Source organism: Mesoplodon densirostris, chromosome X (assembly GCF_025265405.1).
Source record: "Mesoplodon densirostris isolate mMesDen1 chromosome X, mMesDen1 primary haplotype, whole genome shotgun sequence".
Classification (NCBI taxonomy): domain Eukaryota; kingdom Metazoa; phylum Chordata; class Mammalia; order Artiodactyla; family Ziphiidae; genus Mesoplodon; species Mesoplodon densirostris.
This window is the reverse complement of record NC_082681.1, coordinates 121722540-121745509: the sequence shown is the minus strand read 5'-3', so window position 1 is coordinate 121745509 and position 22970 is coordinate 121722540. Positions and strand designations below refer to the sequence as shown.

General features: G+C 45.0%; 1 protein-coding gene across 1 annotated transcript in view; it reads left to right on the top strand.

Moving 5' to 3' along the window:
* The first annotated feature begins 12691 nt into the window (after positions 1-12691).
* Positions 12692-22970, top strand: part of PDHA1 (pyruvate dehydrogenase E1 subunit alpha 1) — a 36462-nt gene continuing 26183 nt past the window's right edge. The window contains exons 1-2 of the mRNA XM_060087910.1: positions 12692-12825; positions 20822-20899. Of these exons, the coding sequence (XP_059943893.1) occupies positions 20891-20899 (9 nt within the window). The 5' untranslated portion in view covers positions 12692-12825; positions 20822-20890. The remainder of the gene's footprint in view (positions 12826-20821; positions 20900-22970) is intronic.

Sequence of the window (22970 nt, the reverse complement as noted above, 5' to 3'; positions counted from 1 at the left end):
CGGGGCACGAACCCGTGTCCCCTGCATCGGCAGGCGGACTCTCAACCACTGCGCCACCAGGGAAGCCCCCGGCATTCAGTTTTTGTCCAAGTCTCACTTTTTAGCCCCTCTACCACCACCCTTGGAGTCAACAAAATATTTAAACATCTGGAAATGCTTTTTAAAAATAGATATAATGTTCTCTTTGGGCCCCAGGGGGATTCCTGAAAATGGATTTAACGCTTCCTAAGGGGCCAAGAGAATTATGAATCACATCCCTGAAATGTTTGCATATTGTTGGACCCAGCAATTGCACCTCGAGAAATTTGTCCTAAAGATAATAATTTGGATGAGGTGATAGCTACAAATATACTGAAGCATAGTTTATGGTTGTAAACATGGAAAAGCATCTAATTGTGCAACAATGATGGATTAGTGGAATAAATTATAGCTACAGTGGAATATTAGGAATTAAAAATCAGGTTGTTAAAAATATTTACTCACCCGTGGGAAGGGGTTACAAACTATTAGGTACCTTCTGACCTCATTCCTATAAATTTTTTAAATGTGTAAATGTGTAGCAAAAGGATATTGCTGAGGGGTGATATACTGACACAGCACTTTGTGTGGCCTTGTACGGTGGTAGAATATTTTTATCTTTTTGATTTTGATTTTTCTGTACTTTCCAGAATTTCTACATGGAACACATTTCTTTTGTCATAAGAAAAATGCTAGTATAAAATGATGAGAAACTACTTTAAGAAAGAATCCTATTATAGCTATTTGGTAAAGTCCCTAATTGCCCCTCCCTTGTGTTTGGTAAATCCCGACGTTCGTTTCTTAAAGATTGGCCAGTTTCTTAAGATTGGCAAGCTTTATCGACGGTTCAGCCAGTTGTGCAGACAGTTGGCGAGGCCTGGTGGATTTTTTAAAATTAATTTTTATTATTGGAGTATAGTTGATTTACAATGTTGGATTCGTTTCTGCTGTACAGCTTAGTGAATCAGTTATACATATATCCACTCTTTTTTAGGTTATTTTCCCATATAGGCCATTACAGAGTATTGAGTAGAGTTCCGTGTGCTATACAGTAGGTCCTTATTAGTTATCTATTTTATATATGGTTGTGTATGTATGTCGATCTCAGTCTCCCAATTTATCCCCCCCCTCCCCCCTTGATAACCGTCAGTTTGTTTTGTACATCTGTGACTCTATTTCTGTTTTGTAAATAGGTTCATTTGTACCATGGTTTTAGATTCCACATATAGGCGATATCATATGCTATTTGTCTTTCTCTGTCTGACTTACTTCACTGAGTATGAGAATCTCTAGGTCCCTCCATGTGGCTGCAAATGGCATTATTTCGTTCTTTTTTATGGTTGAGAAATATTCCATTGTGTATATGTACCACATCTTCTTTATCCATTCTTCTGTCGATGGACACTTAGGTTGCTTCCATGTCCTGGCTATTGTAAATTATATTGCAGTGAACACTGGGGTGCATGTATCTTTTCGAATTATGGTTTTCTCAGGGTATATGCCCTAGAGTGGGATTGCTGGATCATGTGGTAGCTCTACTTTTAGTTTTTTAAGGAACCTCCATACTGTTCTCCATAGTGGCTGCACCAATTTACATTCCCACCAACAGTGCAGCATGGTTCCCTTTTCTCCACACCCTCTCCACCATTTATTGTTTGTAGATTTTTTTTTTTTTTTTTTTTTTTTTTTTTTTTTTTGCGGTACGCGGGCCTCTCACTGCTGTGGCCTCTCCCGTTGCGGAGCACAGGCTCCAGACGCGCAGGCCCAGCGGCCATGGCTCACGGGCCCAGCCGCTCCACAGCATGTGGGATCCTCCCGGACCGGGACACGAACCCGCGTCCCCCGCATCGGCAGGCGGGCTCCCAACCACTGCGTCACCAGGGAAGCCCTACCAGTTGCTTTTGATACCAGTTTTTGCAAACTTATCTAAGCCACTTTACAATGTGAGATGAATTCTGTTTGTTTTCTGTATCCCCCAATCCTAATAGAATAGGCTCTCCCTACATATCTGTTGGATGAATGAATGAATTCAGGCCTTCAGCATTGCCAGTTTGTTAGGATAAATGTGGCAGCTTCCCACAAGTGAAGTAGGAAGACAGTTTGTCAATTTCCTTCTCCACAACTTCACTATTATATTACAATGAAAGAAGCTGCAGACAGAGGTCTGTCAAAATCATTTATTCATATGCAGGCACAAATCCTGCCCTACAGCCTGTTCCTAGAAGCAGGCAAGGGCCTGCTCTGTTTTTTAGGCACTCTAACAAGCTCCTTCCTGACGTGTTGATCCATGGCAGAGCCAATGAGACGACAGAGTCTCCGTAAGAGGCGAACACGGGACCGCTCGTCCAAAGGTGTTAGCCCTCTGGCTTGTCAGACGCTTATCCTCCGGTCATGCAAGGGGTGGGTCCCTCATCATCATTTTAGCTAATCACATGTTTTGAACACCACTCATCTCACCAATTAAAAAGTATCCCTTACGCTTCTTAGGTGAATGATTAAGCTCTGGTGCAGATGGAGATAGGATATTTGCAGGTCCCCTAAAACATGGAATCCTTATCAGGGTCCTTCGAATGTTAATGAGCTAACCTGCAGTGTGGCTCCCTGATTAGGGTGCTTCACAGGTTAACTGACTGCCCCTCCGGTAGAGAAGACTAAAGTTAATTTACAGACACATTTAGAGCACTTCATTTATGCAGAATTCTGTGAAAGTAAGTTGCAGACAGTATAAATCCAGGAAACCTGAGGTTTTCTTCATGCATTTATTCGCTTGCTCTTTATTAAAAGTCTAACATGTGGGATTTTAGGCTAAAAGTCAGGAATTCTGAGTTCTGGTCTCAGCTCTGCCACCAACTAGCTGTGTGATGTCAGACAAATTACTTAACCTCTCTGGGCTTTACTTTGTTCATTTGCGAACAAGAAACCTGAACTAGCCATTACTAAAGCTACCTCCAGCTCTAAAATGTCATGATTCCATTCTTTCAGAAAATGCTAGGACGCATTTGCAATTGCAGTTACCCTCCAGCCTTTCTTGGCCTCAGTGAGGATTAAACCCTGATATCCCAAAGCATCCATTGTATGTAATGAGTTAACTTCTCTCTTATACTCCGAGAATAGGAGTCATGTACTGTCTGTGGCAGAATGGGGAAGATAGTCACTCCCATCATCTTCTGTGTTCTGTGGTCCAGATGAGGAACCTGGGGTGAGAAAGACTTGCAAAGTCCTCTAAAGATCATCCAGCACAGAACACCCAATGGGGTGCCACAGATGAGCTACAGGGATGCCAAGATACCAATCTGCTTGCCTTCAGTGGAGGCTGGAAGTCCCGCGGAGGCCCAGGTTGGTGTAAGAGCCACCTGGCCCATTGATTCCACCGAGCTGCATAAGTAGCACTGTTTTCTCCCTGTGGTGCGACATGAAAAGTGTGGTAATCACGTCTCTGTCGTAGAGTGCCCGGAAATGTGCAGTTTAGGCCACGGGAATCATGGTCCTGACCCTAAATGATGCCCGGCGGAGATATAAAACACAGGTTGCCAAGCTGCTGAGGGGGAGGGCGGGCAAGTCAGGGGGACCTCTCCTCGCTCACTGGGGTGCCATGTTCCCAATCTCTTCTCACTGTAGCAGACATCTGTCCTGTTTCTGTACAAAACTTGGTGGCTCAACACACCAAACGTTTATTACTTCCCAGTTTCTGTGGCTTAGGAATCCAGAAGCAGCTGAGCCGGGGGTTGGGGGCTCAGGGTCTCTGGTGAGACTGTGGGCTGGGCTGCAGTCATCTGAGACGGGAGGAGCCGTTCCCAGCTCCCTGGCTTGGCTGCGGGCTCCACGTGGGCCTCCCCACAGGGCTGCTCGCCTGCGGCAGCCGGCTTCTCCCAGAGCCACTGTGACCCAACTGACGGGAAAAAGTCTAGTGCCTTTATGACCCAGTCTCTGCAGTGACAGATCACGGCTTCCGCTGTGTGCGGACCGTCATACAGACCAACCCTGGGCCAGTGTGCGGGAGCAGAGCTCGAGAGTGTGGCTGCCAGCAGGTGGCGCCACTGGGCCAGCCTGGGGGCCACCGCACCTGCCTCTGCAGACTCGGGTGCTGCAGCCACCAGGGGAGCCACGTGCACATCACGGTTGGGAAGCACGCCCTGCCCACTAGGCGGATAGCATCCTCTTGCGGGGAGGGAAATCTTGTTGCCCGCTGCTTTCTCCAGTTCCTCTCACTTGCCCCTCTTTCAATATTCTTCTCTCCAGAGAAGTCACCACTTTCTCCCCTTGCCAGCCAGAGCTCCCAACCCGGGTGCCTCTGCCCCCCACTTCTCTCTCTCTCCCTTTTTTTCTTATCTTCCCTCCACTTTCTTTTTCTTTCCCTTTCTCTGTTGTTTATTCATTTCCCAGAAAGCCCAGGAGGATTTAATTTTCAAAATGATTACTAGTAACGAGCCCAAGAGAAATGATGAGAACAAAAGTACTGTGGCCCTTTGAGACTCGAGTTCTTCTCTCTGAAAAGACACTCTTCTTTTAGAGCAGAGGCCTCGAAGCTGCCAAACAGCTTTTTCCCAGTGAAATATTTTATGTAAGGCATGGAGGCTCATTTGGGGGAAATGCTGAGATGCGGGAAAACTTGCGTCGCCCTGGCGAGTCAGCACAGCTGATTCCGTTCCCCGCCCGCCTCCAGGAAAGGATTCCCAGGGACCCTTCTATGAGGTAGTCCTCCACTGCGCTCTGTTGCCTTAGAAAAGTGCAAAATTCCTTTAAATCCAGGCACTTTGGAAACTTGGCAAAGCTGACTGCTCAGGCACAGGATTTAAAGCAGAGTTTGAGCTGCGCCCTTATCAAGCCGCATCAGCAACACCTGGGAGCTCTTGGGAGAGGCGAAGTCGGCCCGGCCCAGGAGACCCGGATGTGAAACGCGGGGGGGGGCGGGACCACCCAGTCCTTTGCAAGGAGCCCGCGAGGGAGGTTGGCGCGCGCTAAATGGGAGAAGCACTGGTTTGAGAAAAGCATGGGTCGCAAGTACACACTGGGACCCTGCCATTAATGGAGGGGAAAAGCGGGGAGACGCCAGCAGGTAAGACATAAAAAATAGTGGGATGTGACATGCTTAAATTTTCTAGGTATGAAGAGATACATGGGGCTGGCGTTCTTTCCCTTGCCTCTGACCGCCCCCCCCCCGCCCCCGCTTTCCGTTCCATCCCCCCTGCTCAGGCACCAGCACACTAACGGGAACCCGTCCAGGTTGAGTCTGGGGGCTTGGGGGAGGAAGGGGTTATTTCGTTACCACATTTTGGAGCCAACAAGCTTTTAAACCAGAGAGCCGCCGGCTGTGAAGCAATGCTGGGGGGGCGCCACTAGGGGTCGCCAGCAAGTTGCCTATCACAGCCCAATGCCAGCTTTTTTTTTTTTTTTTAGTAGATCTTTATTGGAGTATAATTGCTTCACAATACTGTGTTTCTGTTGTACACCAAGGTGAATCAGCCGTATGCATACATATGTCCCCATATCCCCTCCCTCTTGAGCCTCCCTCCCGTTCTCCCTATCCCTCGCCTCTAGGTCTTCACAAAGCACTGAGCTGATCTCCCTGTGCTATGCGGCTGCTTCCCACTGGCTATTTTACATTCCGTAGTGTATGTATGTGGATGCTACTCTCACTTCGCCCCAGCTTCCCCCTACCACCCCGTGTCCTCAAGTCCATTCTCTATGTCTCCATCTTTATTCCTGCCCTGCAACTAGGTTCATCAGTACCATTTCTCTTTTTTTTTTGATTCCATATATATGCGTTAGCATATGGTATTTGTTTTTCTCTTTCTGACTTACTTCACTCTATATGACAGACTCTAGGTCCATCCACCTCACTACAAATAACTCAATTTCGTTTCTTTTTATGGCTGAGTAATATTCCCTTGTATATATGTGCCATATCTTCTTTATCCATTCATCTGTTGATGCACACTTAGGTTGCTTCCGTATCCTGACTATTGTAAATAGTGCTGCAGTGAACATTGTGGTACATGACTCTTTTTGAATTATGGTTCTCTCAGGATCTATCTCAGGGATTGCTGGGTCATATGGTAGTTCTATTTTTAGTTTTTTAAGGAACCTCCATACTGTTCCCCATAGTGGCTGTACCAATTTACATTCCCACCAACAGTGCAAGCGGGTTCCCTTTTCTCCACACCCTCTCCAGCATTTATTGTTTGTAGATTTTTTGATGATGACCATTCTGACCGGTGTGAGGTGATGCCTCCTTGTAGTTTTGATTTGCATGTGTCTAATAATTAGTGACGTTGAGCATCTTTTCATGTGCCTCTTGGCCATCTGTATGTGTTCCTTGGTGAAATGTCTATTTAGGTCTTCCGCCCATTTTTTAACTGGATTGTCTGTTTTTTTGATACTGAGCTAGCTCCATGAGCTGTTTGTATATTGTGGAGATGAATCCTTTGTCTGTTGTTTCATTTGCAAATATTTTCTCCCTTTCTGAGGGTTGTGTTTTTGTCTTGTTTATGGTTTCCTTTGCTGTGCAAAAGCTTTGAAGTTTAATTAAGTCCCGTTTATTGATTTTTGATTTTATTTCCGTTACTCTAGGAGGTGGGTCAAAAAAGATCTTGCTGTGGTTTATGTCAAAGAGTGTTCCTCCTATGTTTTCCTCTATGAGTTTTTTATAGTGTTTGGTCTTACATTTAAGTCTGTAATCCATTTGGAGTTTACCTTTGTGTATGGTGTCAGGTAATGTTCTAATTTCATTCTTTTACAGTGCCAGCTTTTTATAACAAAGTTTTAAACACACTCTTTAAAATCCTGAAATGCAATTCATAGATAATAGTACCTAAGTACACACATAATTTTTAGCCTTTTTAAAGACTATAACATAACAAAGAAATGAAAGCAAAGTAATGTGTTACAAACTAAGATGTATGCTTGGACGACTACATTAGAGCCACAGTGAAGTGGTTGGGTGCTTGCAGCTGAACGTAGGATCACTGTGACTGTGGCAGCTGCGGGTGTGGACTGGAGTGGAGTGTTAAATCACTCACTTGAATACCACTAGCAGCATTGCCACTGGCGATACGAGTTTTCTGTAGTTGTAAACAAGGCTTGAAAAACCTGGCACCAGAGAAATTATTGACACAGTCTTTCCTCCGTTTACTTACTAAATACCTATGTATTCCTGGAAGATGCATTCAAAAGCTGTTTTTTATTTCTCTGTAGCATGGAGGTAGGATCTAGGTCCAGATATTATATACAGGTTTTAGATGCAGGATTTCACCTACATAAATGTCCAGAGGAACATTTGAAAGTCATGTGAGAAATAGAAAATGTTTCCATCGCACAGGGTGTCGGGAATCTAAGTTCAAGGGTACTCCCCCGCATCATTGTGACAACCAACCCCCAGCCGCAGACGTGCCCATGGTCAGCCATAGGGATGAGCTCGGCTCCCATTGAGAATCACTGGGAAGGGAGGAGCAAAGGCAAGAGAGGAGAGAGTAAGGAAGGCACATCTGGGCTCAGGATGGGCCAAGGACCATAGCCATGTGGCAGATGCAGTGACCTGGGGGCCCGCTCGGGCAAGGGTGCGCACACGCTCTGTTGGCAGTCAGCTTGTCAGGGAAACGGCATTCACGTTTTTTTTTTTTTTGCGGTACGCGGGCCTCTCACTGTTGTGGCCTCACCCGTTGCGGAGCACAGGCCTCGGTCGCGCAGGCTCAGCGGCCATGGCTCACGGGCCCAGCCGCTCCGCGGCATGTGGGATCTTCCCGGACCGGGGCACGAACCCGTGTCCCCTGCATCGGCAGGCGGACTCTCAACCACTGCGCCACCAGGGAAGCCCCCGGCATTCAGTTTTTGTCCAAGTCTCACTTTTTAGCCCCTCTACCACCACCCTTGGAGTCAACAAAATATTTAAACATCTGGAAATGCTTTTTAAAAATAGATATAATGTTCTCTTTGGGCCCCAGGGGGATTCCTGAAAATGGATTTAACGCTTCCTAAGGGGCCAAGAGAATTATGAATCACATCCCTGAAATGTTTGCATATTGTTGGACCCAGCAATTGCACCTCGAGAAATTTGTCCTAAAGATAATAATTTGGATGAGGTGATAGCTACAAATATACTGAAGCATAGTTTATGGTTGTAAACATGGAAAAGCATCTAATTGTGCAACAATGACGGATTAGTGGAATAAATTATAGCTACAGTGGAATATTAGGAATTAAAAATCAGGTTGTTAAAAATATTTACTCACCCGTGGGAAGGGGTTACAAACTATTAGGTACCTTCTGACCTCATTCCTATAAATTTTTTAAATGTGTAAATGTGTAGCAAAAGGATATTGCTGAGGGGTGATATACTGACACAGCACTTTGTGTGGCCTTGTACGGTGGTAGAATATTTTTATCTTTTTGATTTTGATTTTTCTGTACTTTCCAGAATTTCTACATGGAACACATTTCTTTTGTCATAAGAAAAATGCTAGTATAAAATGATGAGAAACTACTTTAAGAAAGAATCCTATTATAGCTATTTGGTAAAGTCCCTAATTGCCCCTCCCTTGTGTTTGGTAAATCCCGACGTTCGTTTCTTAAAGATTGGCCAGTTTCTTAAGATTGGCAAGCTTTATCGACGGTTCAGCCAGTTGTGCAGACAGTTGGCGAGGCCTGGTGGATTTTTTAAAATTAATTTTTATTATTGGAGTATAGTTGATTTACAATGTTGGATTCGTTTCTGCTGTACAGCTTAGTGAATCAGTTATACATATATCCACTCTTTTTTAGGTTATTTTCCCATATAGGCCATTACAGAGTATTGAGTAGAGTTCCGTGTGCTATACAGTAGGTCCTTATTAGTTATCTATTTTATATATGGTTGTGTATGTATGTCGATCTCAGTCTCCCAATTTATCCCCCCCCTCCCCCCTTGATAACCGTCAGTTTGTTTTGTACATCTGTGACTCTATTTCTGTTTTGTAAATAGGTTCATTTGTACCATGGTTTTAGATTCCACATATAGGCGATATCATATGCTATTTGTCTTTCTCTGTCTGACTTACTTCACTGAGTATGAGAATCTCTAGGTCCCTCCATGTGGCTGCAAATGGCATTATTTCGTTCTTTTTTATGGTTGAGAAATATTCCATTGTGTATATGTACCACATCTTCTTTATCCATTCTTCTGTCGATGGACACTTAGGTTGCTTCCATGTCCTGGCTATTGTAAATTATATTGCAGTGAACACTGGGGTGCATGTATCTTTTCGAATTATGGTTTTCTCAGGGTATATGCCCTAGAGTGGGATTGCTGGATCATGTGGTAGCTCTACTTTTAGTTTTTTAAGGAACCTCCATACTGTTCTCCATAGTGGCTGCACCAATTTACATTCCCACCAACAGTGCAGCATGGTTCCCTTTTCTCCACACCCTCTCCACCATTTATTGTTTGTAGATTTTTTTTTTTTTTTTTTTTTTTTGCGGTACGCGGGCCTCTCACTGCTGTGGCCTCTCCCGTTGCGGAGCACAGGCTCCAGACGCGCAGGCCCAGCGGCCATGGCTCACGGGCCCAGCCGCTCCACAGCATGTGGGATCCTCCCGGACCGGGACACGAACCCGCGTCCCCCGCATCGGCAGGCGGGCTCCCAACCACTGCGTCACCAGGGAAGCCCTACCAGTTGCTTTTGATACCAGTTTTTGCAAACTTATCTAAGCCACTTTACAATGTGAGATGAATTCTGTTTGTTTTCTGTATCCCCCAATCCTAATAGAATAGGCTCTCCCTACATATCTGTTGGATGAATGAATGAATTCAGGCCTTCAGCATTGCCAGTTTGTTAGGATAAATGTGGCAGCTTCCCACAAGTGAAGTAGGAAGACAGTTTGTCAATTTCCTTCTCCACAACTTCACTATTATATTACAATGAAAGAAGCTGCAGACAGAGGTCTGTCAAAATCATTTATTCATATGCAGGCACAAATCCTGCCCTACAGCCTGTTCCTAGAAGCAGGCAAGGGCCTGCTCTGTTTTTTAGGCACTCTAACAAGCTCCTTCCTGACGTGTTGATCCATGGCAGAGCCAATGAGACGACAGAGTCTCCGTAAGAGGCGAACACGGGACCGCTCGTCCAAAGGTGTTAGCCCTCTGGCTTGTCAGACGCTTATCCTCCGGTCATGCAAGGGGTGGGTCCCTCATCATCATTTTAGCTAATCACATGTTTTGAACACCACTCATCTCACCAATTAAAAAGTATCCCTTACGCTTCTTAGGTGAATGATTAAGCTCTGGTGCAGATGGAGATAGGATATTTGCAGGTCCCCTAAAACATGGAATCCTTATCAGGGTCCTTCGAATGTTAATGAGCTAACCTGCAGTGTGGCTCCCTGATTAGGGTGCTTCACAGGTTAACTGACTGCCCCTCCGGTAGAGAAGACTAAAGTTAATTTACAGACACATTTAGAGCACTTCATTTATGCAGAATTCTGTGAAAGTAAGTTGCAGACAGTATAAATCCAGGAAACCTGAGGTTTTCTTCATGCATTTATTCGCTTGCTCTTTATTAAAAGTCTAACATGTGGGATTTTAGGCTAAAAGTCAGGAATTCTGAGTTCTGGTCTCAGCTCTGCCACCAACTAGCTGTGTGATGTCAGACAAATTACTTAACCTCTCTGGGCTTTACTTTGTTCATTTGCGAACAAGAAACCTGAACTAGCCATTACTAAAGCTACCTCCAGCTCTAAAATGTCATGATTCCATTCTTTCAGAAAATGCTAGGACGCATTTGCAATTGCAGTTACCCTCCAGCCTTTCTTGGCCTCAGTGAGGATTAAACCCTGATATCCCAAAGCATCCATTGTATGTAATGAGTTAACTTCTCTCTTATACTCCGAGAATAGGAGTCATGTACTGTCTGTGGCAGAATGGGGAAGATAGTCACTCCCATCATCTTCTGTGTTCTGTGGTCCAGATGAGGAACCTGGGGTGAGAAAGACTTGCAAAGTCCTCTAAAGATCATCCAGCACAGAACACCCAATGGGGTGCCACAGATGAGCTACAGGGATGCCAAGATACCAATCTGCTTGCCTTCAGTGGAGGCTGGAAGTCCCGCGGAGGCCCAGGTTGGTGTAAGAGCCACCTGGCCCATTGATTCCACCGAGCTGCATAAGTAGCACTGTTTTCTCCCTGTGGTGCGACATGAAAAGTGTGGTAATCACGTCTCTGTCGTAGAGTGCCCGGAAATGTGCAGTTTAGGCCACGGGAATCATGGTCCTGACCCTAAATGATGCCCGGCGGAGATATAAAACACAGGTTGCCAAGCTGCTGAGGGGGAGGGCGGGCAAGTCAGGGGGACCTCTCCTCGCTCACTGGGGTGCCATGTTCCCAATCTCTTCTCACTGTAGCAGACATCTGTCCTGTTTCTGTACAAAACTTGGTGGCTCAACACACCAAACGTTTATTACTTCCCAGTTTCTGTGGCTTAGGAATCCAGAAGCAGCTGAGCCGGGGGTTGGGGGCTCAGGGTCTCTGGTGAGACTGTGGGCTGGGCTGCAGTCATCTGAGACGGGAGGAGCCGTTCCCAGCTCCCTGGCTTGGCTGCGGGCTCCACGTGGGCCTCCCCACAGGGCTGCTCGCCTGCGGCAGCCGGCTTCTCCCAGAGCCACTGTGACCCAACTGACGGGAAAAAGTCTAGTGCCTTTATGACCCAGTCTCTGCAGTGACAGATCACGGCTTCCGCTGTGTGCGGACCGTCATACAGACCAACCCTGGGCCAGTGTGCGGGAGCAGAGCTCGAGAGTGTGGCTGCCAGCAGGTGGCGCCACTGGGCCAGCCTGGGGGCCACCGCACCTGCCTCTGCAGACTCGGGTGCTGCAGCCACCAGGGGAGCCACGTGCACATCACGGTTGGGAAGCACGCCCTGCCCACTAGGCGGATAGCATCCTCTTGCGGGGAGGGAAATCTTGTTGCCCGCTGCTTTCTCCAGTTCCTCTCACTTGCCCCTCTTTCAATATTCTTCTCTCCAGAGAAGTCACCACTTTCTCCCCTTGCCAGCCAGAGCTCCCAACCCGGGCGCCTCTGCCCCCCACTTCTCTCTCTCTCCCTTTTTTTCTTATCTTCCCTCCACTTTCTTTTTCTTTCCCTTTCTCTGTTGTTTATTCATTTCCCAGAAAGCCCAGGAGGATTTAATTTTCAAAATGATTACTAGTAACGAGCCCAAGAGAAATGATGAGAACAAAAGTACTGTGGCCCTTTGAGACTCGAGTTCTTCTCTCTGAAAAGACACTCTTCTTTTAGAGCAGAGGCCTCGAAGCTGCCAAACAGCTTTTTCCCAGTGAAATATTTTATGTAAGGCATGGAGGCTCATTTGGGGGAAATGCTGAGATGCGGGAAAACTTGCGTCGCCGTGGCGAGTCAGCACAGCTGATTCCGTTCCCCGCCCGCCTCCAGGAAAGGATTCCCAGGGACCCTTCTATGAGGTAGTCCTCCACTGCGCTCTGTTGCCTTTAGAAAAGTGCAAAATTCCTTTAAATCCAGGCACTTTGGAAACTTTGCAAAGCTGACTGCTCAGGCACAGGATTTAAAGCAGAGTTTGAGCTGCTCCCTTATCAAGCCGCATCAGCAACACCTGGGAGCTCTTGGGAGAGGCAAGGTCGGCCCGGCCCAGGAGACCCGGATGTGAAACGCGGGGGGGCGGGACCACCCAGTCCTTTGCAAGGAGCCCGCGAGGGAGGTTGGCGCGCGCTAAATGGGAGAAGCACTGGTTTGAGAAAAGCATGGGTCGCAAGTACACACTGGGACCCTGCCATTAATGGAGGGGAAAAGCGGGGAGACGCCAGCAGGTAAGACATAAAAAATAGTGGGATGTGACATGCTTAAATTTTCTAGGTATGAAGAGATACATGGGGCTGGCGTTCTTTCCCTTGCCTCTGACCGCCCCCCCCCCGCCCCCGCTTTCCGTTCCATCCCCCCTGCTCAGGCACCAGCACACTAACGGGAACCAGTCCAGGTTGAGTCTGGGGGGTTGGGGGAGGAAGGGGTTATTTCGTTACCACATTTTGGAGCCAACAAGCTTTTAAACCAGAGAGCCGCCGGCTGTGAAGCAATGCTGGGGGGCGCCACTAGGGGTCGCCAGCAAGTTGCCTATCACAGCCCAATGCCAGCTTTTTTTTTTTTTTTTAGTAGATCTTTATTGGAGTATAATTGCTTCACAATACTGTGTTTCTGTTGTACACCAAGGTGAATCAGCCGTATGCATACATATGTCCCCATATCCCCTCCCTCTTGAGCCTCCCTCCCGTTCTCCCTATCCCTCGCCTCTAGGTCTTCACAAAGCACTGAGCTGATCTCCCTGTGCTATGCGGCTGCTTCCCACTGGCTATTTTACATTCCGTAGTGTATATATGTGGATGCTACTCTCACTTCGCCCCAGCTTCCCCCTACCACCCCGTGTCCTCAAGTCCATTCTCTATGTCTCCATCTTTATTCCTGCCCTGCAACTAGGTTCATCAGTACCATTTCTCTTTTTTTTTTTGATTCCATATATATGCGTTAGCATATGGTATTTGTTTTTCTCTTTCTGACTTACTTCACTCTATATGACAGACTCTAGGTCCATCCACCTCACTACAAATAACTCAATTTCGTTTCTTTTTATGGCTGAGTAATATTCCCTTGTATATATGTGCCATATCTTCTTTATCCATTCATCTGTTGATGCACACTTAGGTTGCTTCCGTATCCTGACTATTGTAAATAGTGCTGCAGTGAACATTGTGGTACATGACTCTTTTTGAATTATGGTTCTCTCAGGATCTATCTCAGGGATTGCTGGGTCATATGGTAGTTCTATTTTTAGTTTTTTAAGGAACCTCCATACTGTTCCCCATAGTGGCTGTACCAATTTACATTCCCACCAACAGTGCAAGAGGGTTCCCTTTTCTCCACACCCTCTCCAGCATTTATTGTTTGTAGATTTTTTGATGATGACCATTCTGACCGGTGTGAGGTGATGCCTCCTTGTAGTTTTGATTTGCATGTGTCTAATAATTAGTGACGTTGAGCATCTTTTCATGTGCCTCTTGGCCATCTGTATGTGTTCCTTGGTGAAATGTCTATTTAGGTCTTCCGCCCATTTTTTAACTGGATTGTCTGTTTTTTTGATACTGAGCTAGCTCCATGAGCTGTTTGTATATTGTGGAGATGAATCCTTTGTCTGTTGTTTCATTTGCAAATATTTTCTCCCTTTCTGAGGGTTGTGTTTTTGTCTTGTTTATGGTTTCCTTTGCTGTGCAAAAGCTTTGAAGTTTAATTAAGTCCCGTTTATTGATTTTTGATTTTATTTCCGTTACTCTAGGAGGTGGGTCAAAAAAGATCTTGCTGTGGTTTATGTCAAAGAGTGTTCCTCCTATGTTTTCCTCTATGAGTTTTTTATAGTGTTTGGTCTTACATTTAAGTCTGTAATCCATTTGGAGTTTACCTTTGTGTATGGTGTCAGGTAATGTTCTAATTTCATTCTTTTACAGTGCCAGCTTTTTATAACAAAGTTTTAAACACACTCTTTAAAATCCTGAAATGCAATTCATAGATAATAGTACCTAAGTACACACATAATTTTTAGCCTTTTTAAAGACTATAACATAACAAAGAAATGAAAGCAAAGTAATGTGTTACAAACTAAGATGTATGCTTGGACGACTACATTAGAGCCACAGTGAAGTGGTTGGGTGCTTGCAGCTGAACGTAGGAACACTGTGACTGTGGCAGCTGCGGGTGTGGACTGGAGTGGAGTGTTAAATCACTCACTTGAATACCACTAGCAGCATTGCCACTGGCGATACAAGTTTTCTGTAGTTGTAAACAAGGCTTGAAAAACCTGGCACCAGAGAAATTATTGACACAGTCTTTCCTCCGTTTACTTACTAAATACCTATGTATTCCTGGAAGATGCATTCAAAAGCTGTTTTTTATTTCTCTGTAGCATGGAGGTAGGATCTAGGTCCAGATATTATATACAGGTTTTAGATGCAGGATTTCACCTACATAAATGTCCAGAGGAACATTTGAAAGTCATGTGAGAAATAGAAAATGTTTCCATCGCACAGGGTGTCGGGAATCTAAGTTCAAGGGTACTCCCCCGCATCATTGTGACAACCAACCCCCAGCCGCAGACGTGCCCATGGTCAGCCATAGGGATGAGCTCGGCTCCCATTGAGAATCACTGGGAAGGGAGGAGCAAAGGCAAGAGAGGAGAGAGTAAGGAAGGCACATCTGGGCTCAGGATGGGCCAAGGACCATAGCCATGTGGCAGATGCAGTGACCTGGGGGCCCGCTCGGGCAAGGGTGCGCACACGCTCTGTTGGCAGTCAGCTTGTCAGGGAAACGGCATTCACGTTTTTTTTTTTTTTTGCGGTACGCGGGCCTCTCACTGTTGTGGCCTCACCCGTTGCGGAGCACAGGCCTCGGTCGCGCAGGCTCAGCGGCCATGGCTCACGGGCCCAGCCGCTCCGCGGCATGTGGGATCTTCCCGGACCGGGGCACGAACCCGTGTCCCCTGCATCGGCAGGCGGACTCTCAACCACTGCGCCACCAGGGAAGCCCCCGGCATTCAGTTTTTGTCCAAGTCTCACTTTTTAGCCCCTCTACCACCACCCTTGGAGTCAACAAAATATTTAAACATCTGGAAATGCTTTTTAAAAATAGATATAATGTTCTCTTTGGGCCCCAGGGGGATTCCTGAAAATGGATTTAACGCTTCCTAAGGGGCCAAGAGAATTATGAATCACATCCCTGAAATGTTTGCATATTGTTGGACCCAGCAATTGCACCTCGAGAAATTTGTCCTAAAGATAATAATTTGGATGAGGTGATAGCTACAAATATACTGAAGCATAGTTTATGGTTGTAAACATGGAAAAGCATCTAATTGTGCAACAATGACGGATTAGTGGAATAAATTATAGCTACAGTGGAATATTAGGAATTAAAAATCAGGTTGTTAAAAATATTTACTCACCCGTGGGAAGGGGTTACAAACTATTAGGTACCTTCTGACCTCATTCCTATAAATTTTTTAAATGTGTAAATGTGTAGCAAAAGGATATTGCTGAGGGGTGATATACTGACACAGCACTTTGTGTGGCCTTGTACGGTGGTAGAATATTTTTATCTTTTTGATTTTGATTTTTCTGTACTTTCCAGAATTTCTACATGGAACACATTTCTTTTGTCATAAGAAAAATGCTAGTATAAAATGATGAGAAACTACTTTAAGAAAGAATCCTATTATAGCTATTTGGTAAAGTCCCTAATTGCCCCTCCCTTGTGTTTGGTAAATCCCGATGTTCGTTTCTTTTTTTTTTTTCTTTTTTTTTTTGCGGTATGTGGGCCTCTCACTGTTGTGGCCTCTCCCGTTGCGGAGCACATGCTCCGGATGCGCAGGCCCAGTGGCCATGGCTCACGGGCCCAGCCGCTCCGCAGCATATGGGATCCTCCCAGACCGGGGCACGAACCCGTATCCCCTGCATCGGCAGGCGGACTCCCAACCACTGCGCCACCAGGGAGGCCCCGATGTTCGTTTCTTAAAGGTTGTCAAGTTTCTTAAGATTGGCAAGCTTTATCGACGGTTCAGCCAGTTGTGCAGACAGTTGGCGAGGCCTGGTGGATTTTTTTTAAATTAATTTTTATTATTGGAGTATAGTTGATTTACAGTGTTCGGTTAGTTTCTGCTGTACAGCATAGTGAATCAGTTATACATATATCCACCCTTTTTTAGATTATTTCCCATATAGGCCATTACAGAGTATTGAGTAGAGTTCCGTGTGCTATACAGTAGGTTCTTTTTTTTTTTTTTTTTTGCAGTATGCGGGCCTCTCACTGTTGTGGCCTCCCCCGTTGCGGAGCACAGGCTCCGGACGCGCAGGCTCCGGACGCGCAGGCTCAGCGGCCATGGCTCACAGGCCCAGCCGCTCCGCGGCATATGGAATCCTCCCAGACCGGGGCACGAACCCGTATCCCCTGCATCGGCAGGCGGACTCTCAACCACTTGCGCCACCAGGGAGGCCCTACAGTAGGTTCTTATTAGTTATCTATTTTATATATGGTAGTGTATGTCGATCTCAGTCTCCCAATTTATCCCCCCTTCCCCCCTTGATAACCATAAGTTTGTTTTGTACATCTGTGACTCAATTTCTGTTTTGTAAATAGGTTCATTTGTACCATGGTTTTAGATTCCACATATAGGCGATATCATATGCTCTTTGTCTTTCTCTGTCTGACTTACTTCACTGAGTATGAGAATCTCTAGGTCCCTCCATGTGGCTGCAAATGGCATTATTTCGTTCTTTTTTATGGTTGAGAAATATTCCATTGTGTGTATGTACCACATCTTCTTTATCCATTCTTCTGTCGATGGACACTTAGGTTGCTTCCATGTCCTGGCTATTGTAAATTATATTGCAGTGAACACTGGGGTGCATGTATCTTTTCGAATTATGGTTTTCTCAGGGTATATGCCCTAGAGTGGGATTGCTGGATCATATGGTAGTTCTACTTTTAGTTTTTTAAGGAACCTCCATACTGTTCTCCATAGTGGCTGCACCAATTTACATTCCCACCAACAGTGCAGCAGGGTTCCCTTTTCTCCACACCCTCTCCACCATTTGTTGTTTGTAGATTTTTAATTTTTTTAATTTTTTTATTTTTTGCGGTACGTGGGCCTCTCACTGCTGTGGCCTCTCCTGTTGTGGAGCACAGGCTGTGGACACGCAGGCTCAGCGGCCATGGCTCACGGGCCCAGACGCTCCACAGCATGTGGGATCCTCCTGGACCGGGGCACGAACCCGTGTCCCCTGCGTTGGCAGGCAGACTCTCACCCACTGCGCCACCAGGGAAGCCCTCATTGTAGTTTTGATTTGCATTTCTCTAATAATAAGTGGTGTTGAGCATTTTTTCGTGCGCCTCTTGGCCATCTGTATGTCTTCTTTGGAGAAGTGTCTACTTAGATCTTTTACCCATTTTTTTAAAAGATTTTTTTGATGAGGACCATTTTTAAAGTCTTAATTTAGTTTGTTACAGTATTGCTTCTGTTTTATGTTTTTGTTTTTTGGCTGCAAGTCATGTGGGATCTTAGCTCCCTGGCCAGGGATCAGACCCCTCACCCCCTGCATTGGAAGGCGAAGTCTTAACCACTGGACCGCCAGGGAAGTCCCCTGCCCATTTTTTGATTGCGTTGTTTGTTTTTTTTAAAATTTGAGCTGCATGAGCTGTTTGTATTTTGGAGATTAATCCCTTGTCAGTTGCTTCATTAGCAAATATTGCCTCCCATTCTGTGGGTTGTTTTTTCATTTTGTTTATGGTTTCCTTTGCTGTGCAAAAGCTTTTAAGTTTAATTAGATCTCATTTGAGGCCTGGTGGATTTTCATGAGTGGAGAACCTGACCCAGTAAGAAGCTTTGAGCTGCAGGATGAGTTCAAAGGCCGCTGAATACCCCGATCCCACTTGCCATTGGACATCTGCCTTTGTTTAGCCGCGTTGTTCAATTAATGACCTTTGGCTAAGTACTACACTGACAGAGGTTCTTTTTGTTTATGTAGTAGCTCTTGTTGGTGGCCGTAAACAGTAGTTAACTATTGACTATAAAGATAGCAGTCACCTCTTAAACCTGCTAAGTACCCAACTGATTCATTCTCAAAGTGGACCTGGAAAATAGAAGTTTGTAGAAGTTGCTTTACTAATGAGGACAGTGAGGCACCAAGAAGTTCGAAGATTTGCACACCAACGAAATTCTAGTAATAGTGCTTGTTATAGGTCAGGCACTATTCTGAGTGCTTGACAAATATGAATCTATATAAGCTTCATAACAGCCCAATGAGATGAATATTGTCATTTCATTCTTTTTTTTTTTTGTGGTACGCGGGCCTCTCACTGTTGTGGCCTCTCCCATTGCGGAGCGCAGGCCCAACGGCCATGGCTCACGGGCCCAGCCGCTCCGTGGCATGTGGGATCTTCCCGGACTGGGGCACGAACCCGTGTCCCCTGCATCGGCAGGCGGACTCTCAACCACTGCGCCACCAGGGAAGCCCATGTCATTCCATTCTTTTTAAAGATGAGCATGTCCAGGCACTGAGAGATTAGGCAACTTGCCCCAGGTCACACAGCTAGTAAGTGGTTGAGTCAGGATTTGAGAGCAGACAGATTCCAGAGTCCAGATGCTATGCTGCCTCTCCACAAGCCTATTATTAGGTTTCCAAAGGCTGCTTCTGTTTAGAAATCAGCCGCAGGAAATGACTGACAATAACTTAAGGCCACACTAATCAGCCATGGTCTGCGTGATGGGAGAACAAGGCCAGACTTAGAAGAGTGTGCCATGTGATGCAGTCTCTGTTTTCGTGAAAGCCAACCCAGGGTGACGCAGCCACAGATGGAAGAAAAGGTTTGCCCTACTCTTGTCAGGCAATGCAGAATAGGTCAAAGGCAGCACCATAGTTGAACTGCAGATCTGGTGGTCCCAGCATTTCATGCTTAAATTCTCTTCACCTTGAGCACACCCACATTTCAGTAGGGAAGAGCTTAGAATACTTTTTTTTTTTTTTTTTTACATTTCTACATTGGCTATTAGAATGAAATGATCATACCCACCATTATTCACACATCTTACCGTGTTTCAGGAAACCCATGCTTCCAAGAAAACACTATGGCACCTCTTTCAATGAATTTCCCTTGGGGTCCTGTCATGGGTAGGTACATCTTATCTTCCATATGTACAAAATGCAAAGCTAAAGTTAAAATCCTTCTTTGGCTTCTCACTGTTCTTAGGATAAACGTCGAAAATGCTCAGTGAGCCTAAAAGGAGCAGGATGATCTACTGTCAATCTTGTTTCCATTTCTCAAAAGCACCTTTGACCTGGGACTGCGCCGGGCATGCCCTCTTCCTGCCTCAGCTCAGCTGGTTACTCGGTGCAGCTCGGTTAGCAGATCACATCTGAAAGGCTTTTCCTCAGTCTTTCCGGATCACCGCCAGTCCTCCATCACACTCTTTATAATGGAAGTGTGCACTATGTGTGTAGTTTATCCATTCAATATCCATCCCCTTCTCCCCCAGACCCTAACTCCATGACAGCCATCATATGCCTGTCACCTACAACTCCAGTGTCTGGTTTACAGGTGCTCAGTATGTATTGTGAAATGAATGAGTATTCATAAATGTTTGCAATGGCCTGACATAAGCAAGCCCTTCTGTAGCTTCTATGCCCTGTAGCAAATACCAAAAGGTGAAACGTGGATTTTCTTAAAACCACCAGAGAGAATTGTTCACCATGTAATCCCTGATGTCTGGCATCTATACTGCTCTTTTTGTAATGAGAAATTTTCAAACATCTGCAAGAGTAGAGAGAAGAGTCCAAGGAGCCCCTGTTCAGGCACCACCAGGTTAAACAATTATCAGCTCGTGGTCCATCTTGTTTCCGCCAGTGTGGCCACCACTGTCACTGGATTATTTTAAAGCTACTCCCAAGCATCATATCATCTCAACTGTAAAAACTTGAGTGTGTATCTGTGACTCTTTGTAAAATTACTTTAATAACATTGGCATACCTAAGCAATTCTTTAATATCATTACATCCAGTCAGTGTTGAAATTGTCCAAGTTGTCTGACAATGTTTTTTTCCAGTTGCTTTTTTTGGAATGCAGCCGGGATCCACAGGTTGCATTTGGCTGATAAGTCTCGTAACATGTGACAATTCCTGCATCCACTTATTTTTTCTTTTATCTTGCCATTTGCTTTTTAAAGACACTAGGCCACCTCTTGCGTAATACTTCTTGCATTTTTTGATTTTACAGATTCCATCCTGTAAGCTGGTAGGAAGCCTGAAGGCTTGATGGGATTCCAGTGTGATAGGAGGCAAGGACATGCTTCAGGTGAGGAGGCACCTGAGCTTCTCTTGGGGCAGGAGTGTGGGCTGCTGGTTGACCAGATGTTCTCAATTTGATCCTATTTTATAAAGTTCCCCAATGGCTAGATCCATCATCTCCTTGAGGGTTGCAAGATGGGGATATTAAAACTCTAGGATTCCTTCTTAATTAGTGAAAACTTTTCTATAAGGAACTTTCTGGGTGGGGGGAAGGATGGGGAGAAGGGATAGTCAGGGAGTTTGGGATTGACATGCACACACTGCTGTATTTAAAATGGATAACCAGTGGACCTACTATATAGCACAGGGGACTCTGCTCAATGTTATGTGGCAGCCTGGATGGGAGGGGAGTTTGGGGGAGAATGGATACATGCATATGTATAGCCGAGTCCCTTTGCTGTGCATCTGAAACTATCACAACATTGTTAATCGGCTATACTCCAATATAAAATAAAAAGTAAAAAAAAAACTTTCCCCGATCAGCTATTGGTTTACCTTGAAATTCAGTCTGTATAGGAGAGGGAGGATAAATCCTCAATTCTTTCCCTTTACCAGTTTTCAGAGTAATTACTATTGGGTGGCTCTTTGCTTCTAGGTCTTTCCAGTGGAGAGAGTTAAGATGTATATTTTTTATGGGGAAAATAGTCATGAGTTTATACTGTTATTTCCAATTCAAAATCACTACCACTAAGCTTCTTTTACTTTCATTTTATATTTGTGTCTCTTTTGTTTTACGTTGAAAATCTTGGTTCCTAATGACATCAACACAATTATATATTCATTTTATCGGCGCGGGTGTGTGTGTGGTCTCCAATAACAATGACACTGATAACTGAAAACAATTTAAGCCTTTTTTGAGCAGTTCTTTTTTTCTGGCTTTATTACTGTGTTGTTCAGGTCATTCTCTGTGGGGTTAGGTCAACAACTTCATATATGGTTAAATTCATTTGTTGCATTTTGTCTCCATTTGTATTCCATTTTGTGTTATGGTTATGGAAAACGTTTCTGTGGCTCTGAAGTCAGAAGAGCCCCTAGCCATAATCCTTCCAACAGGGAATTCCCTGGTGGTCCAGTGGTTAGGACTCTGCGCTTTTCCTGCTGAGGGCCTGGGTTTGATCCCTGTTCAGGGAACTAAGATTCCACAAGCCACACAGCACAGCCAAAAAAAAAAAAAAAAATCCTTCCCACAGCATGGAGCCTAGCACATCAAAAACACTCAAATATTCATTGACTTTTATGACCTGTATATATGATTTTTCTAAGTCATCCACTGGGGGGATGGCTCCCACCAAGAAAGCCCAAGGCATGGTAAGGACCATGGTTTGCTCTAAAGTTCAGCTTGATTGAGAATTTTTAGGGTGCTTTGTAAAGGAAAGGTCAAAAGGCATATTTCAAGATCCCTAATCTAAATCCTCCGGCTTCACCCAGAGAAGCTGGTCATAAACTGGCCAGGCCGGAGTGCTGGAGAGAGGAGTCCCTCATCTCCAGTTCTCCCCAAGCTCTGAAACCCTCCTCTCTTCTTTTCTTTCTTTCTTTCTTTTTTTTTTTACATTATTATAGACACTGTCAAAGTTTATTTTCCTTTAAGAAATGAAATGGATCTTTTTTTATTGAGGTATAATTGACATACTATATTAGTTTCAGGTGTACAACATAATGATTCAATATTTGTAGATATTGTGAAATTATCACAATAAGTCTAGTTAACATCCATGACTATACATAATTACACATTTTTTCCCGTGATAACAACTTTTTAAGAGATCTATTCTTTTAGCAACTTTCAAATATGCTGTATATTAAATCCCCATGACATTTATTTTATAATGAGGAAAAAATTAATAGTCAACCTAAGAAAGAAATGGAAAATTTCATTTGAGCCAACCTGAGGATTATAACCTGGGAGACAGCCTCTCAGAGATCTCAGAACTGTTCTGCAGAGGTAAGGGGGCAGGGAGGACAGTATGTCCGTGATTTTAGAGAAGGGGCACGTGCAATCAAACACGCATCTTGGTAGAAGGTTACTGCTGTTCATGAGGGAAGAGATATCTTAGTTAATGGTTTTAGTGCTTTTCCAA